This window comes from Aphanomyces astaci, assembly GCF_000520075.1.
Source record: "Aphanomyces astaci strain APO3 unplaced genomic scaffold supercont1.13, whole genome shotgun sequence".
NCBI classification, from domain to species: Eukaryota; Oomycota; class Saprolegniomycetes; order Saprolegniales; family Verrucalvaceae; genus Aphanomyces; species Aphanomyces astaci.
The window spans coordinates 97,830-113,140 of NW_009798276.1; the positions used below are offsets into that span (position 1 = coordinate 97,830).

Sequence of the window (15,311 nt, forward strand, 5' to 3'; positions counted from 1 at the left end):
GTGCAACGAATATACCTCGTTGGGATACACGTTGCCGCGATATGACGGCAATAGGTGGAGGTGGAACGCAATCATTTCCATCAGCAAGCATAGAGGAGGAGCTAGATGAGTTGCGACAAGAGCTCTGCATCTGTGAAGCCGAGCTCGGACTCTGGAACCACCGACTGGCTGTTGCACGGAAACATGGTACGAACGAGGCCGCCAACAACCGCAAGCGTCCCCGTCCTTCAACGACAACCGAGTCCGTCGCCGTTGTAGATCCATCCCAAGAAATGGATATGGACATTGCGAGTGAGGAAAGTGTCGTCAAACGACCTCGTCCGATTGAAGTATCGTCGGCGGTGCCCGTCCACCCGAAAGAGTCACACTCGGACACAGGTGTGGCAAGTAGCGACGTACCTTCAGTGGTGGACATACCCCTACCAATGCCGCTGACATCTCCAACAAATGATTCGACCCCGCCAACGTCTCTAGCTACCCCTACAACCAACCTACCCACACCAACTCCACAGGCGTCTCCAACGAATAGGTCGACCCTGCCGCCTCCACTGGCTGCCCCTACAAGCCACGAACCCACGCCAGCCGGCCCTCTGGCATCCCCAATGAACAACAATTCGACTCCACCAACGCCGCTAGCGTCTCCATCTTCCGCCGTCACGACAAACCCAATGTCCAACGAGCGACAGAAGCTGCTTCAGAAGCTGCGAGAAGAACGCGCCAAAGCTGCACGGCGCGAAAAGCTTTTGGAGCTTCAAAAGACGGCCGACGAGACGTTAAAGGTATCCTTAATCAATAATCATGTGGTCTCTTGCATGATCATCATACAAGTTGGCCAAGTCGACTAGACTAATCCACCGCGCTTAGAAACAACAAAGGGCAAGGGCGAGGTTGGAATTGGCCGAGCTCAAGGACCAGCAGCTGCCGCCGAACCGCCCGTTGCCGCCAAGCAAACCACTATCGCATCGGAAGCAGTTTCCCCCACGACCAAACACATTGGCATTGCAGCGGGAACGGACTTTGAAGCGGCCGCGACGCCACGACGCCCCTCCGCCGACGGCGACGGCGACCACACGTCCTCTGTTGGAACCCCACATGTATACATGTACGTCGACGGAATTCCAAAATCCAGCGAAAAATGGCGGCGCTTGACATTTGAAACTAGTGCCAAAGGACTCGACGTTGGTCTTGGCAACCATGGCAGACCTAGTGTCGCATCTGTTTCGAGTGTGCACGCGATGGCTCGTCCAGACCAATCATGTAATACACGCCTACTATCATCCTTCCATAGCTATTGTCCTTTCGTCACTCGTGGCTGCCATAGCCCATCGCACTCCATGCATTGGAAACCCAGTTCCAACAGTATGCTGGCATCGACGTGTCCGCCGCGGTCGCCCAAGTGGCGAGCTACGATCAGGACCAAGCTCCTCCAATAACAGACTTGGCAAGGGTCTTGTCAGCGTTTCCGTTGTTCGATGCTTGTGTATCGGGGCTCTTAACTGTCCGATCCACCGACATTACGTCGCCGCTGTCGTCATCACCGCTGTCGTTGAGCTGGCTTCTCCCGCCAGAGGTGTCCACAGCAGGTAGGGTGTTGATGGTTGCTGTCTCTCGTGTTCAAAACCATTAGTGTCCATAGCATGCATATATATATATATATATATATTTGTACATGATGTTCTAACTGGTGTGTGGGATAGAGCACTTGGCCACGCATCTCTCGTATATCCGCGAACGTTTCAGCGCCGCCGTGGCCGTCGCCTCGCGCCTTGAATCGACGTCCTCTGCGATGGACGTCGTACACGCCCAAGCCTTCTTGGCCGACGTGGAGGTGGTGGCATTGCTGCGTGGTGGCATCATTCGACCTGCGCGGACGTCCGACATAAGTCTGTCGGTCGCAGACTTGTACATGGCATCGTTATCGAGTGGAGTGTCTGGCACGCCGGCGGCTACCCCTGCCGCCACCACCATAACAACTACGACATGTTCGCGACGCGTGCAGCCGTATTCCATCGACGACGCATCTCCCCTTGACCAAATCCGCGCCTACCGCTTCCATCCAGCATATACCGCCACCCATTCCGTCCAGCCGTCGCTGCTGAGTGCCACGTACTCGAACCATGTGGACCCGATGAAGTACGTAGTAGTAGTATGATAGTCCTTTTTACGAAAACTTTTGTGACCTGATTCGCCAAATAATCTGTCGATCGATTGCTTGGATGGATTGTTGTCTGTCAAAATGGTCCAGTGTCACACTAATTGAAGTATCACACACACTACAATTCGATGTTGACATGGTCGAAGTGAGTGGATTTGGATTGGCTACTTGATTCGTGTTCTGGATTTGATTGGTCGATCGATTGTCGTCTACTGATTTGGTTGGTTCTTCTGCTCATTCGATGGAGCATCCCAACCCCATACTCTAATTTCGAATCGACTTGACAATATATATATAGACCCGGTGGCTTGTATATTATGACCTGTGTGTGTGTGTCCTGTTGCACAGGGTTCTGTGCCCGTTTGAACTGAATGGCGTGTGCCACGATGACAAGTGCGAGTACCAGCACGAGCGCCAGTACTTGATCTCACCCGACGCGGCGTACGGAGAGCTCATGCACCGGTGGTTCCCACACCAAGATCCGACCTCGGCGACGGATGCCGACGACGCCGAGCGGTTGGCCAACCTTGCTGTGACGACCTTTCAAAACGCAGCCGGTGCCTCGTCCACTGATTTGCTGTTTATCAAAGAGAAGACATCGAAACCACCGCGAACCTTGCGTTCTATTACTGCCGACGCACAACCGTCGTTGAACGAGGACCAGATGTTGCCGACAAACATCCAAGCGTCGTTCTGCTCGATCGTGAACCCGCTAGCCAAACTTCGAGCGACCACCGACGTAGGGTTTGGGCTGCAGTTTTTAGTCGAGGTATATATATATATATATTGTCGTTTTATTGAAGAATATTAGACTTGTGTGCGGATTCACCACATCCATCGATATCGATTGTTTGGACTGGATTTTGTATATAAAAAATGTGTCCTGTGGTGATGGCGATCTCACGAAGTTCATGTCGTACACTAATTAGGTGTTGGTGCTGATTTCCTAAAATCTGATTGGCTCAATTCACTTGCACATTCTTTGTACGTTTGGTCATTTCCCTTGTTGCTCCAGTTTAGAACAAAGAAAAATATTGTCCTTTTAGCCAAAATTTGGACTTTTGTGCTGATTTTGTTTTTTGCCAAATCTATCGATTTTTGGTACGGACATGTGGCATGTTGAAAAATGTCCAGCAGCGATGCGCATCACACTAAGTTAAGTCACACACTAATTATTTGTTGATTGCTTGAGCTGATGACTTCCTGCATTCTGATTGGCTAAGTGCTTCTGCACACATTTTGTGTTGCGTCGATACATTAGGCACATCGCTCGAGTGTAGAATAAGCAATATAATGCGGCGAATACTGTGTTCTTAGGACGAAGGAATTCGACGGGGTCCGCTAAAGAGTCCTGCGAGATTATCCACGGGCAAACCAATGAACGATGTGGCGGCTCCACCATCTGAACTAGTCGAAGGCGAAGACTTTTTGGTGCTGCAGCCGGCTTCGACCCTTGACGCCACCACCGACAAACTCAGCACTTTTGACCGATACTACTCGAAAGACTGTACGCAAACGCATGTTCAAGTACGATATATATTATATATTTCGCCACTGGATATTGACTATGTTTTGATTTATATATATATATAATCTACAGGAACTGGAGCTTCAAGTGGCACAGCATCCTGACGATGTGAACGCGTGGATGGCGCTCGCCTTGCTCCATGTAGACGTGGACTTGCCCAACATGTAAGGAAGCCGCGATCGTCTTATGATTTTGATAATAATGCCATTACCTTGAATAATTAAAAAAAATATGTGTCTACTAGAGACGATGTGGGCTCGTGGTCGTGCCAGTCTCAAGTCTTTCAGATTATCCAGGTAAATCTACCACAACTATATGATTTTATATTACTTTCAATCGAAGCACGCTGACCAAACCGATCACGAATTGCTCGTATTGGTCAGTCTAAAATTGCTTGTCGTTGATAGTCTACATGTTTTTGTCTTTTTACGTCAACTGCTTAGTACAGCATTGCGACCGCCAATGAAATTTCGGGATTTGTGATCGGTTTTTTACAACTCGCGCAGAATTGGGAAATTTGTATTGTCCTTTTATCTCAAATTTAGACTTTTGTGCTGATTCTTTGCCAAATCCATCGACGATTCTGTGTCCTGACTTTTGTATGTAAAATTCGTCACACTAATTGAAGTCACATACTAATTCGATGTTGAATTGGTTGATTGGCTAGTGGATTTGTGTTCTGGGTTTTGATTGGTCGTATATCGATTGTCTGCCGATTTGTTGCTTCTGCTCATTCGATTGAGCACCCAAACACTCCAATTGTCGAATCGACTTGACAATAGCAAGTTCATGATACTCTTGAATTGATTGATGCTTACACCAACTCTATGTGTACATACATATATTGGAACATGCGCAGGTGATGCGGTCAAAACGACATGCTCGTGAGACGCTCAACGTGGACAAGGCGGTGCACATTCTGGCGCGGGCACTGGAGATCGAAGCGAATTTATACAGCGAAGTGCTGTGGCGATTGTACTTGGCTTTGTATGCCAAGGACGGATGGAGCGACCTTGCCGACCAAGCGATGCAATTCCTTCCGTCCTCGGCCAAGTTGTGGCTGTGTCGGCTAGACCACCATTCGTTCGGGTCGGTCAGTGCCGCCGCAGGTCTGTTCCGGCTCGCCATTGAAAAAATCACCCAGCACAACCACCACCCCCCAACCGCGACAATGGCCCATGATGTATTCGAGTTGGTGGTGCGGTGGTGCCGCCTATATGTGGACGCGGGGCAAGGAGCTCAAAGCCGCCAGCTGTTGGAGTCGATTCTGGACGACAAAACGTCTGGTTTCACGGCGGGGTTTGACCAAGACCAACTGGCCACTCTCTGGCTCGTGTATATGGACCTGATGGTGTTGGGAACGGTGGCAGAAGACGTGCATGAAGAAGTGGACGTGTACGACTTTGTTTACTCTGTCACACTCGTTCGAGACGTGGTGAACCAGCATCCGCTGCCGAATGTGGTTGCGTTCGAGTCTGTGATCCACCGCATGACGAGGTCGTTGGGCCAGAATCATGTGGCCGTGGCCATCGTCCGGCTGAATCAAGTGGTCGTCCAAGCAACTGCAACCAAAACTGCAACCGACAACGTGGCGCCCCTGCTGTCGACGTTGGAAGATCACATGCATGGCGCCTCTCCCCCTCGGCTATGCTTTTCAATCGCCACGACGCTGTTGTCTATCGACTTGCCTTGCTGTGAGACGGCGGCGCAGCGATGGATTCAGCACCTGCGGGCATTGCAAGCAGACGACGACGCTCAAATGTACGCGAGTATGCTCGACATGACGCATGCCCACTTGGTCCTCGATGCGCAGACCGTTGTGACGAAGTTGCTGCAGTGGACGGAAGCGCTCAACTCGAACGAATCGACTGTGGGGGTAGCGTACGGGGTGCGCCTTCTCCATGCGATGGGGCGGCTGGAAGGTCCTGCGGTCGCCAGCCAGCACCTTGATTGGGTGTTGGAACGGCCCAGTGTGTCTAGCCGATTGACGACGGGGGACCAGCACCACCTGTGGGCCCTTCGCCTGCACTGGGCGATCCAACTCGGTCGAGATGGCGACAAAGTACTCCGTCGGTTCCTTCAACGCCAGGACGACGTGCCACGTCATCGGTGGCCGTCCGTGGCGCCCGCCGTCGAGTGGTGCCTGCAGCCCCCGTCCCGTCGCTTTGCTTTCCGGATGTTTCGTCGGTACGTGTCGTCCTTCCCCGAGCCCCTCCACGCCCGCGTGTTTGCCCGATTCACCACCGAGTTTGCCGTGTACCCCCCGTTTTTTGTCGCATATGCAAGTACGTACACTAGTAGTACTAGTAGTAGTACTAGGTAGACTCGCATTGCCACAACATGTGTATAGAGTGTGCGTTTTCAAGCGATCGCGATCGGTTTACGTTCACGAGTGCATTAAAGCAGTGCATGGCGGTAATATCAGGCGACACGTGTCTTCTCCAAGTGGCAGTGCACACTGAGCTCCAAGCTATGACCAAAGCCGGGATTCCCCGGTTGAAGTCGTATATCAAGGCGGCTACGATAGCTAACCCTCTGGCGATTCTGCCTTTCACCTTGGCGATGGCGGTGGACACGGCGATGGGGACGTCCAAGCTCGTCGTGGCCCACCTAACCCCCGTCGTGCAGCTATTACGTCAACGTGGACTTCTTCCGCCCGCCCCCCCAACTGACAGCATCCCCCCCACATCGTACGCTACGCCAGGAAGTCGCCTCGTTCACCTCCCGCAGTGTTTGCTGGTTATGACCCACCTTCGCGAGCTGGATCTGTCTCGAAACTGCCTTCTCACGCTTCCAGTCGACCTCTTCAAGTCGCTCGTACACTTGCAAGTCCTCAACGTATCATGCAATTCGCTGCTGTGTCTCCCCGACTCGATCGTGACGCTGTCGCAGTTGCGCGTGCTAGACGTGTCGCATAATCATGTGACAGAGTTGCCGCTGTTGTTTGGCCAGCTGCACGCATTGCAAGAGCTGGACGTGACCGCGACGTTGCTCACGTCCGTCCCGTCCACATTTGCCGCCCTCAAGCACCTCCGTCATGTGAATGCTCGAGGTACACCTCTAACTCTGGACTTGCTTCGACGTAGCATCGGGCCAATGGTATCGATCGACGTCGACGACAAGACGACCGACGTAGTGTTGCAGGCGACCCTTGGGCCCTGTGCACAGTGTCACAGGCATCCCGGCAAAACCCAGCGTTTCAACGCTGTTGTGTTGTGCGCCAAGTGCATTTTAGTAGCCTTGCTTCCATTGCTATAGAGGAGAAGAATCTTAGATCGCATTTGAATGATGATATAGATTAAACCTAATAAAACGAGTTTCTACTCCAATGCACTCTGTATCGAGCTGCCGTTACGCTGAGCCTTGTTGGGGGGAACGGTTCCAACAGTCTATAATTAGCACTCCGACATGAGTGTAGAGATAGATATAGAGATACCTACCTACCTGGCACAGTGCACTTCGTTCTCCAGGAATGCAAAGCAGCCCTTCTGGCCCATCCAACTCGCCCGTCCCCCCTGCGGGTGGTGCCCCGTCGTCGCCTGCGAAGCCGACCGCCCCGCCACCGTCGCCTTCCAAGTCCCCCAATGCATTCCTCCAAAAACTGGCGGAAAAGGCAGCCACCGCAGCCGTAATGACCTGTTTAGTCTGGCCACATGATACATCCTTTCAACACACCCGTCGTTCTTGAATAGAAACCACCAGTGTCTGCGATCGAGCCCCGCACGTTGAAAATCTTCACGGGGTACTGAATGACCCTAGCTCCACGTCGGTAAACTTGCAAATGTCGTAGAACGTGGAACGTCGGCAACAAGATGCCTCCTGCGACACCGGCAGGCATCAAGTCATGGGTGCCCGAAGGTCGCTCGAATGTTCTAGTATGACACTTAACTAACTACTAAATGGGGATGTTGTCAGGTGGAGGCGACTACGACATTGTGGCCATTGGGCTGCAAGAAAGTACGTACAAGAAGAAGGCATCGTCGTCCCCTACACATCGAGACTGCGTCGAAGCTGTACCCGAGCACGACGACGAGGACGACGACGAAGAAGCGGCCCACGACATCGAGCTCCACGATGTCGTTTTGGACGACGCCAAAGGGGCGCCGCCCCCGCCGTCGTCGCTCAAGCGGGCGTCCAAGAGTTTACGGCAGTCGTTCAGTGACCTCACGCGGCGAGCCAGCACCACGACATCGGCTCAATCGTACCCGTTCTTTGTCCAGCTACTCGTACGGGAGGCTGCATTGTATGTATATACATACCCCTACTCACTATGAGCGCTTGTTGAAAGGAGCACTTGGGGGCTGACTACATGGTGGCGGGGGCTGTGGAGCTCATGGAGATTCGCTTGGCAGTTTTTGTGCATACCCGCAACGCGGTGCGACCTACGAAATCCATACCAGGACCGAATTTAAACGAACGATACCACACAACTATGTAGGTGTCGGACGTGGAGAAGATCACCGAAGCCACGGGCGTCGGCAATGTGATTGGCAACAAGGTAAAACCAACATTCTGGATGACAAAGTGGCACTGACATACATTGTTCACAGGGTGGCGTCGTGGTCAAGTTGGTGGTGGACCAGCGGTCGTTTTGCTTTGTCAACTGTCACTTGGCAGCTCACGAAGCGCAAAAGTTTCTCGAGCGGCGCAACAGCGACGTACGTTCGCGACGTAGTTGCTCTATCCTAGAGCAGCAACACATTTCGTAGGTAGTAGTAACTATCTGATGTTTTAGGTGTCGGAAATTCTGAGCGGCGCCCGCGTGGGCCAGCGAGGGATCGAGCTGGACCACCAGTTCGACCATGCGTTCTGGATGGGGGATATGAACTACCGCGTGCACCTTGGGTATACCGACCCGAAGGACATGACCAAGGAGGAGCATTGGGCCGCCGTGCACGATCTTGTCACTCGCAAAGTAAGACGCGCCAGCCGCCTACTTTGAACGAATCGTCCCTGCTACATCATACTATACGAAAGATGTTCTAGTTGATGGCTTTACTTACAATCACGTTTAGGAGTACGGTAAACTCTATGCGAACGACCAGTTGCAGCACCAGATGCATGCCAACAAGGTACTCGCGGGGTGGCACACGGTGCCGTGTGAGTTCGCGCCGACGTTCAAGCGGCTTCGGGGAAAAGAACACGAGTTTACGGTAACACAACTTGATAACACATATTCTTCTGCCATCGAAATACTAGTATATATGTTGACAAATGAAACGTGCGATGTATAGCAACAACGGGTGCCGTCCTACTGCGACCGCGTGCTGTGGAAGTCGCTGCCTGGTTTCGAGTCGAATTTGACGCTGACTGCATACACATGTGTGCCAGACATCAGCACGAGCGACCACAAGCCCGTGTACGCGGCCTTCGACGTGCGCCCGCTGCCGACGCCGTCGCCTGACACCTCCACCCACGACGTAAGCACGATATATATTGAATACAACGTCTATAAATAAGAACTATATAGTGAACACTAGTAATAAATAATTATGGGAATACACCATTCATGTCGACATGGCGACAAGGTGTGAAATCAATATGATGTTGTTGCTTGTAGGTGATTGAAATCAAGTTGTCGGACGTGTCGGCAACGAATCTGGACGCCATGGACATGAACGGCCAGAGCGATCCCTACGTACGACCTATATATATATATATATATAGTTCCAGAGGATACGATGTACATGTGATATTATTTCTCATACAAATATATAAAATCCATCTAGATCAAATTTTACTGTGCCGTGCCAGACCTGCTCTTGCCAGATGAAAACAAACACCCACAAACGGCAGTTCTCAAAAACACGCTAAATCCAACGTACGGCATACAGTATATATGTAAATATATTAATAGTGTACTAGTCGCGTTGGTTTAGTTAAGCAATGCTACTAATTTGTAGGTGGGACGATGGTCAAGTTCCGGCCCTTCAGCTCAAGTGCCAGCTGAACCAGCTCGTTCGACTACACCTCGTGCTCGTGATCATGGACTGGGACGCCACGTCAGCCGACGATCCCCTCGGTAACGTTACTGCTTGCATCAATCCTCGTGGCATTCACTACTAGCGTTGGCTGTAATGATTGCATTCTTTCGTAGGCCAAGCGGTCGTGTACCTTCCCGACTGCTACGAGCCTGGCGAAAGCGTACCGTTTGACGTGCCTGTCGTCCGCGCTGGTATCAAGGCAGGGTCAATCCGAGGCAAGGTGTCGATCCAGCCGTCGGGCAAAAAGTACGCCGACTGGGATAAGAACAACACGCAAGTCCCTGGCTGCACGTGCTTGGTCATGTAGATTTTGAGAGAAGAAGAATACAGTAGCCAGAAATAAAATCGCTTGATAGTACATCTGTTTACATCTTGGTCATGTTGTTACCATTGCAACTGCCGTGACAAGCCAGCTCGTTTTCGCAATGAGAACACTCTGAACGCAGCAATAACATGGTAGGCGGAGAGACGTTTCGCAGGAAATAGCGCGAATGCCACGTCAGAGATTGAAGGCAAGGAAGCCAACAAACGATACACGTCTGTCCTAGCCCAACGATCTTATTGTCGGTTCAAAGGCGTCCGCACTGCATGCGTCAATGATGCCAATGCTGCACAGGTATAATACTGTAGTGTAGTACTAGATAAATGGGGGTATTCTGTGTCGCAGAATTGTTCTAGCTAGAGCGACGCCCCGGCTTAGCTTGGACATTGAATACAATCCGACGACATCCAAGAGTTTCTACCCCCGAACACAAAAAAACCATATCTAGCGCATCATGAACCCAACGTCGTTGTGTATTGGTTGACGTAATGTTCAGTGCGACGCATACGGCCATGATGTCCGCACGGCTTCGATGTCGGCGGCAATGCTGCCTCTGTCTCTAGCGTTTGGTTTCGGTCGACGTGTGGTCATGGTAGTCGTCGAGTCCTATGAAACGATTGGCCAGGAGCTACCGACGTACTATCTCCTTGTACTTACGGTGGTGGCGGGTCGTCTAGGGGAAATGCCATGTTTGGCTGCCTCTGTCCATTGTTCGGCAAGCAGTTGGCGGTGCGCAGACAGCCGGGTGTCGTCTGCGGCGAGGGCGGGGGCGGCGGCGACCATCATCACGTGGTCGTGGTGGTTGTGCGGGGACGGAGACCTGCCGCTGTCTTCCGGCTCGTCCGTCTTGTCCTTGCACAGGTGATGAAAGTACTGCCGCTCGACAGGCTTTGGCTCGTGCGCTTTCAGAAACGCATCAAAGAGACACACCGAGTCGCCTGCGATGTGGGTGCACCGGCCGCACTGCATGCACAAGTTGCCGCTCAGCCGCATCATTTTGGATGTGCTAACCCGACGAGGAGGAAAAGCATCAGAATCGATGGCATCATCTCATACAACGAGCATGTAAACAAGTGTACATTTTAATGAGTAGGTCGGGGTACGCCGTGGCCTGGTTGATGCGCGCCTCCCGCCACTTTTGACGGGCGTCGCTAACTTGCTCGAGCACCCGCAGCGTGTGCGCCACATGCTTTTGATGCAGCTGCGCCGCGCTCAAGATCGACAGCTGAAACAGTTTTTTCTACGCGAGCAAAGCAATGCTGGTATATCAGATCAAACTCGACATGACAACAGCGATACGTAGTCGAACGTACACTCAACGCCAGCGCACACACTGTGGTTTCTACGAAGAAAAGATGTCACCAGGTTAAATGCAAGGGAAAAAAAGCCACCGGCGCGAATGTCTACTGGGCTCAGGTGTAGTTTACGCGGGTAGACCAATCCTTCGCCTAACATTGGTGACTCGACGTGATATCAAAAGTGACTTGGTTCGTACAAACGACATCATATTTGCCAATATAAGTCAGCTCGGCCGTGACTTTGTGTTCTGTGAGCTTCTTTGTTCCCCTAGAATATGGGTGGTGGAGCTTCAGCTTTGTTGGCAACTCACTCATCCATAGTGTCTTACCCGCCAACATGATTGACTTGCTGAAACACAATGCTGCTCACTTCCCGCACTTCGCCGCTCAAGATCATGTAAAAGTACTCAATGTCAGCGTTCTTGCGCTGCAGGAATTGCTATCACAGTACACTTGAGAATATCTCCATAGTGCCTCTGCACATACAAATTTATCTATATATATATATAATATATACGTTATAAACTCTACGGTCACGACACTATGAAGTCAAACCTGTGGGGAAAACACCATGTATCTCATGGACGACGCCAGCCGCATGAGTTCTACATTCACTCACATCGATGACGTTATCCCGTTCGACCACCACTCTTGACGTACGCATTTTCGACCACGTTCGAAAGATAAATAGTTGGTGGAGAAACGCAATGTGATCCGATATCGTGCCCTGTCCATCAATATCACATTTGCATGTCAAAACCTTAGGCTAGTATATCGTAGAGATATACCATGTCGCATATACACATATACATGAACAACAACACGACCCCTTACTTCTGTTTTCTGGGTCGCAGTCATCTTTGTATACGACGACGACGTGAGCACGATAAAGTTGGCCGAGCTGCACGCGCCGTCGACGAGGACGGTGGCGGTCCGCCTTGAGTCGGGCTCGATGAGGCAGATCTCTCCAAACGTGGCCCCGGGCTTGAGGGAGGCCACCTTGGACCCAAAGCTCATCGCCGCCGCGCGGAAGTTCTGCATGTACGTGTAAGTGACATATTTCGAGAGAAAGCGGGGACCTGGGAACCGGTCCTTTGCACGATGGGGTCTATGGAGGGTGGGGGGGTTGGCTTGGAGGCGCTGGGATCGGCCAAGTGCTGCAGACTCGTCGACGGGTCCGGGGGGTAGCACTTGCGAAGGCCGAGACGGGTGAAGCGCTCTTGTTCGTCTGGACTTCGCACAAACACTGCCACTAATCCGCTGATCAAGATCTAGACGATGGAACTATTAGGATAAGGATATGGCGCTTGAAGTCTCGTACAAAGCACGTCGAGCCCACGTCGCCCTGATGCACCACAACATCGTTACCTACAGACCGTGAAGACAACACTGTTGTATAACATCAGTCACAGCATTGATTACTTCGGAGGTGGAGGAACTCGAGCTCCCGGCAAATATTCTTGCCCATCTTCTCGGGCACTAGTACACAACAAGGCAGGACTTCAGAAAACGAAGGAAGGGGGGGGATGCCGTCATGAAAGACGACGATACGTGGCACTTCCGTACTTGTTTGAAAGAGCGGACTCAAGTTCTCTTGTGACATGAGCCACGAGTACAAGTGAGCAATGTCAGTGTCGCGCCGGTCACATGGATCCATCTTCAATATCCTATCGAAGTCGAAATTGTTTTTTCCAATCTCGTAAATACAATACTATCATAGAAATCCAATTTCACACCGGATGCTTTCCTGGAGCTTTTGTGTGATGCGGGTCAGTTCTGGCGTGCGACTCACGACGTCTCGAAGCGCATCCCATCGCTTTTGGGCACGTTCGCGAGACCGAGGGTCGACATTGGTGAGGATGCGACCATGCAGAGTCATGGGGGGGATGGGCTGCCGACCGCCTTGGAGGTAGTCGACGCCTTTGACTTTTGCGAGGGTGTTCACACGGTGCTTTGGCAGGGGGCGACGAGGTTGTGGGGGCTCAGGTACCGTTTTCGACGACAAATGTGCTGGTTCTTCGATCAGTTGTTCGTTGCGTGGCTCTTCGGTGACAGTGGTTACTTGAATTGGGCTCTCGACATGGACGCTGATGTTCTTCTTCTCTTTGAATGACGATGACTTTGTGGTCGCCAGTCGCGTCGTCGGACTTCGCACCATCGCCGGCTTTGAGTGCAGCTTCATCACAGCATGAAACCGATCTGAACGTTACAATCTATCACTAACAAGTCACACCATGTACCCAATACTAGTATAGCATTGTCCTTTTACCCGAAATTTGTACCCAAAATTTGGACTTTTGTGCTGATTCGCCCAATCTATCGATTGATGGTGATTGGTATCACACTCATTGAAATCACACACTAATTCGACGTTGATGATGGTTTCTGCAAACTGATTGGCTAAATCCGTCTGCCGATTCTACTGTACATGTGGTTCTGTCGATTAATTAATTCTCCATGTCGCTCCAGTTTAGAATAAACACAACAGTATTGACAAGGATGGTCCGTGTTCTAACGCTACACCCCACGCAAAAAACTCATCGGCCATGCCTACAACTGTACGTAATAGCGTTGCTACAACGTAGATGGCCAATTTATGGTGTACTGTACTTGATAGAGACCTTGTCGTAGAATGACGAGTACTCCTAGTAGTATTGTAATATAGTAAGGCTTACTATACCACTACAGTACAACAACTACCTATTTACGAACGGTTGTGTTCCTGATTGAGCGGGTGTACTCGTCTCTAGGACTGGGATTTCAATTATGAAAAGTGCTCTATGAAGCCGAAAGGCTGGGCATTCTTCTGATTATTTAATTGGTTTGGCAGCGAATAGATATCAGCTTAGCGTTCATTATTTACTTCGATTTCCACTCCAGTCAAGGCAAAATAAGAGGGACGGTTTATGGAGCACGGTTTAAGCTTAAAATTTGTATGCTGTTTTTGCTTAGGTTTTGGTGATTTCAATGTTCTAATGATTCGATTGGCTATTCCAAAAATCAAGCATTTCCATTGGCCAATTAGAGTGAACCTTAAACTGTCCCTGCACCATAAACTGGTACGTTATGTGGCCAAGGCTACATGTTGAGCTCTGCGCGCCAAAAAAATATGAGCTTACTGTTAGTAAGTTAGTAGTAGTGCAGTTACTACAGTATTAATAGTACGCCCCCGTGTTGACGAGCACTTTTTGGTCCTTCCGCTTCTTCTTCTTGGTCTCCTCCAACTCCTTTGCGATGCGGGGGGTGGCTTGTCGTGGATGGCCACACACTTTTGATGGAGGCACATGCGGATCCAGTCTACAAACGGCGTCACACATGGGTGCGGCACGGCCTACGGCCTACCTGCCGCTTTTCCCGACAAGAGGAATCGATTGGACATTCGGTGAAGTGTACGATTGGGGCTCTCTCCTCGGCAAGGCACCGCCTGCACAAAATTATACACACGACCTCCTCTACGCTGCGGTGCGCGCAATTTTGCGGGTGTATACAATACACAAGTATGTCCGAACATATTCCGTTCGGACAATTTCATTCGGACAAAATATGTTCCCTTAAGTCCAATACAAATATCAAGTATGTCCGACTGAAATTGTCCGAACGGTGCCCGCAAAGTGATCATATTATTATTCACCCATGTCATCCTAATGTCATCCACGCTTTTAATTCAAGAATTATATTATATTAACCATAGTGTCCAAGGTTGGTATTAATATTAAATGCTGTCCCGTACTACGTAGTAAGTCTTAATAAGTATAATACTACACTGTATACTATTTTAATAGTATTCATAGTAATTAAGTTACTATTTTAATAGTAACTTAATTACTATGAATACTCCGGAGTATTACAGTCGTACTCGTACTACTGTACAGGTAGTACTAAGTAAATTAATAATAAGTATTATTAATTAACTTTAGAGCACAACCACCCAGGGGAACCATATATTTAAATTAATTTTGAGTGTTTACAGTAAATATATAGTTTCAACATATTTATTTCAGCGCAGCAATTCATAATTGTACAA

General features: G+C 50.4%; 4 protein-coding genes across 10 annotated transcripts; 2 read left to right on the top strand and 2 right to left on the bottom strand.

Annotated features, from left to right (window-relative positions):
- Positions 1-4: 4 nt before the first annotated feature.
- On the top strand, positions 5-7,012 carry H257_06493. Of its 2 annotated transcripts, XM_009831721.1 has the most exons (11): positions 5-779; positions 865-1,102; positions 1,163-1,257; positions 1,322-1,583; positions 1,698-2,133; positions 2,504-2,924; positions 3,473-3,682; positions 3,756-3,847; positions 3,928-3,979; positions 4,543-5,968; positions 6,034-7,011. In XM_009831721.1, exons 1-11 carry the CDS (start codon positions 42-44, stop codon positions 6,939-6,941), a joined length of 4,878 nt encoding a protein of 1,625 aa, XP_009830023.1. In that variant the 5' UTR covers positions 5-41; the 3' UTR covers positions 6,942-7,011. The 2 variants fall into 2 exon arrangements, with proteins under 2 accessions (XP_009830023.1, XP_009830024.1); XM_009831722.1 differs by having other exon boundaries at positions 4,543-7,012.
- Positions 7,013-7,097: 85 nt separating this feature from the next.
- Positions 7,098-10,046, top strand: H257_06494 (hypothetical protein). Its single transcript, XM_009831723.1, has 14 exons — positions 7,098-7,311; positions 7,376-7,425; positions 7,474-7,541; positions 7,599-7,909; positions 7,972-8,058; positions 8,122-8,181; positions 8,234-8,341; positions 8,419-8,598; positions 8,699-8,836; positions 8,918-9,103; positions 9,244-9,321; positions 9,413-9,504; positions 9,587-9,705; positions 9,781-10,046. The coding sequence occupies exons 1-14, from the start codon at positions 7,156-7,158 to the stop codon at positions 9,972-9,974; spliced, it is 1,827 nt and encodes a 608-aa protein (XP_009830025.1). The 5' UTR covers positions 7,098-7,155; the 3' UTR covers positions 9,975-10,046.
- A 321-nt stretch (positions 10,047-10,367) lies between these two features.
- Positions 10,368-13,491, bottom strand: H257_06495 (hypothetical protein). Of its 6 annotated transcripts, XM_009831724.1 has the most exons (15): positions 13,024-13,491; positions 12,854-12,954; positions 12,710-12,766; positions 12,609-12,655; positions 12,367-12,558; positions 12,122-12,322; positions 11,948-12,014; positions 11,843-11,892; positions 11,617-11,726; positions 11,485-11,555; positions 11,381-11,437; positions 11,303-11,331; positions 11,069-11,229; positions 10,647-10,995; positions 10,368-10,595 (listed from the first exon to the last, which is right to left on the bottom strand). In XM_009831724.1, exons 1-15 carry the CDS (start codon positions 13,467-13,469, stop codon positions 10,482-10,484), a joined length of 2,052 nt encoding a protein of 683 aa, XP_009830026.1. In that variant the 5' UTR covers positions 13,470-13,491; the 3' UTR covers positions 10,368-10,481. The 6 variants fall into 6 exon arrangements, with proteins under 6 accessions (XP_009830026.1, XP_009830027.1, XP_009830031.1 ...); XM_009831725.1 differs by having other exon boundaries at positions 10,368-10,995; XM_009831729.1 differs by having other exon boundaries at positions 11,303-11,437.
- Positions 13,492-14,442: 951 nt separating this feature from the next.
- H257_06496 (hypothetical protein) lies at positions 14,443-14,666 on the bottom strand (the record flags this gene model as incomplete). The annotated part of the gene is made up of 2 exons (XM_009831730.1): positions 14,443-14,584; positions 14,647-14,666. 2 exons carry the CDS (start codon positions 14,664-14,666, stop codon positions 14,443-14,445), a joined length of 162 nt encoding a protein of 53 aa, XP_009830032.1.
- Positions 14,667-15,311: the final 645 nt, after the last annotated feature.

Excerpts from the sequence above, each read along its gene's own strand:
- H257_06494 (XM_009831723.1), top strand. The coding sequence starts at position 7,156 with ATGCAAAGCAGCCCTTCTGGCCCATCCAACTCGCCCGTCCCCCCTGCG. Across the intron at positions 7,542-7,598 it reads CAAGTCATGGGTGCCCGAAG|GTGGAGGCGACTACGACATT; the intron begins GTCGCTCGAATG and ends GGATGTTGTCAG. Across the intron at positions 8,599-8,698 it reads ACGATCTTGTCACTCGCAAA|GAGTACGGTAAACTCTATGC; the intron begins GTAAGACGCGCC and ends AATCACGTTTAG.
- H257_06495 (XM_009831724.1), bottom strand. The coding sequence starts at position 13,469 with ATGAAGCTGCACTCAAAGCCGGCGATGGTGCGAAGTCCGACGACGCGA. Across the intron at positions 12,767-12,853 it reads GAGTCCGCTCTTTCAAACAA|TGCCCGAGAAGATGGGCAAG; the intron begins GTACGGAAGTGC and ends GTTGTGTACTAG. Across the intron at positions 12,015-12,121 it reads CTGCGACCCAGAAAACAGAA|GGCACGATATCGGATCACAT; the intron begins GTAAGGGGTCGT and ends ATTGATGGACAG.
- H257_06493 (XM_009831721.1), top strand. The coding sequence starts at position 42 with ATGACGGCAATAGGTGGAGGTGGAACGCAATCATTTCCATCAGCAAGC. Across the intron at positions 1,103-1,162 it reads GGAACCCCACATGTATACAT|TGCCAAAGGACTCGACGTTG; the intron begins GTACGTCGACGG and ends ATTTGAAACTAG. Across the intron at positions 5,969-6,033 it reads GTTTTTTGTCGCATATGCAA|AGTGTGCGTTTTCAAGCGAT; the intron begins GTACGTACACTA and ends ACATGTGTATAG.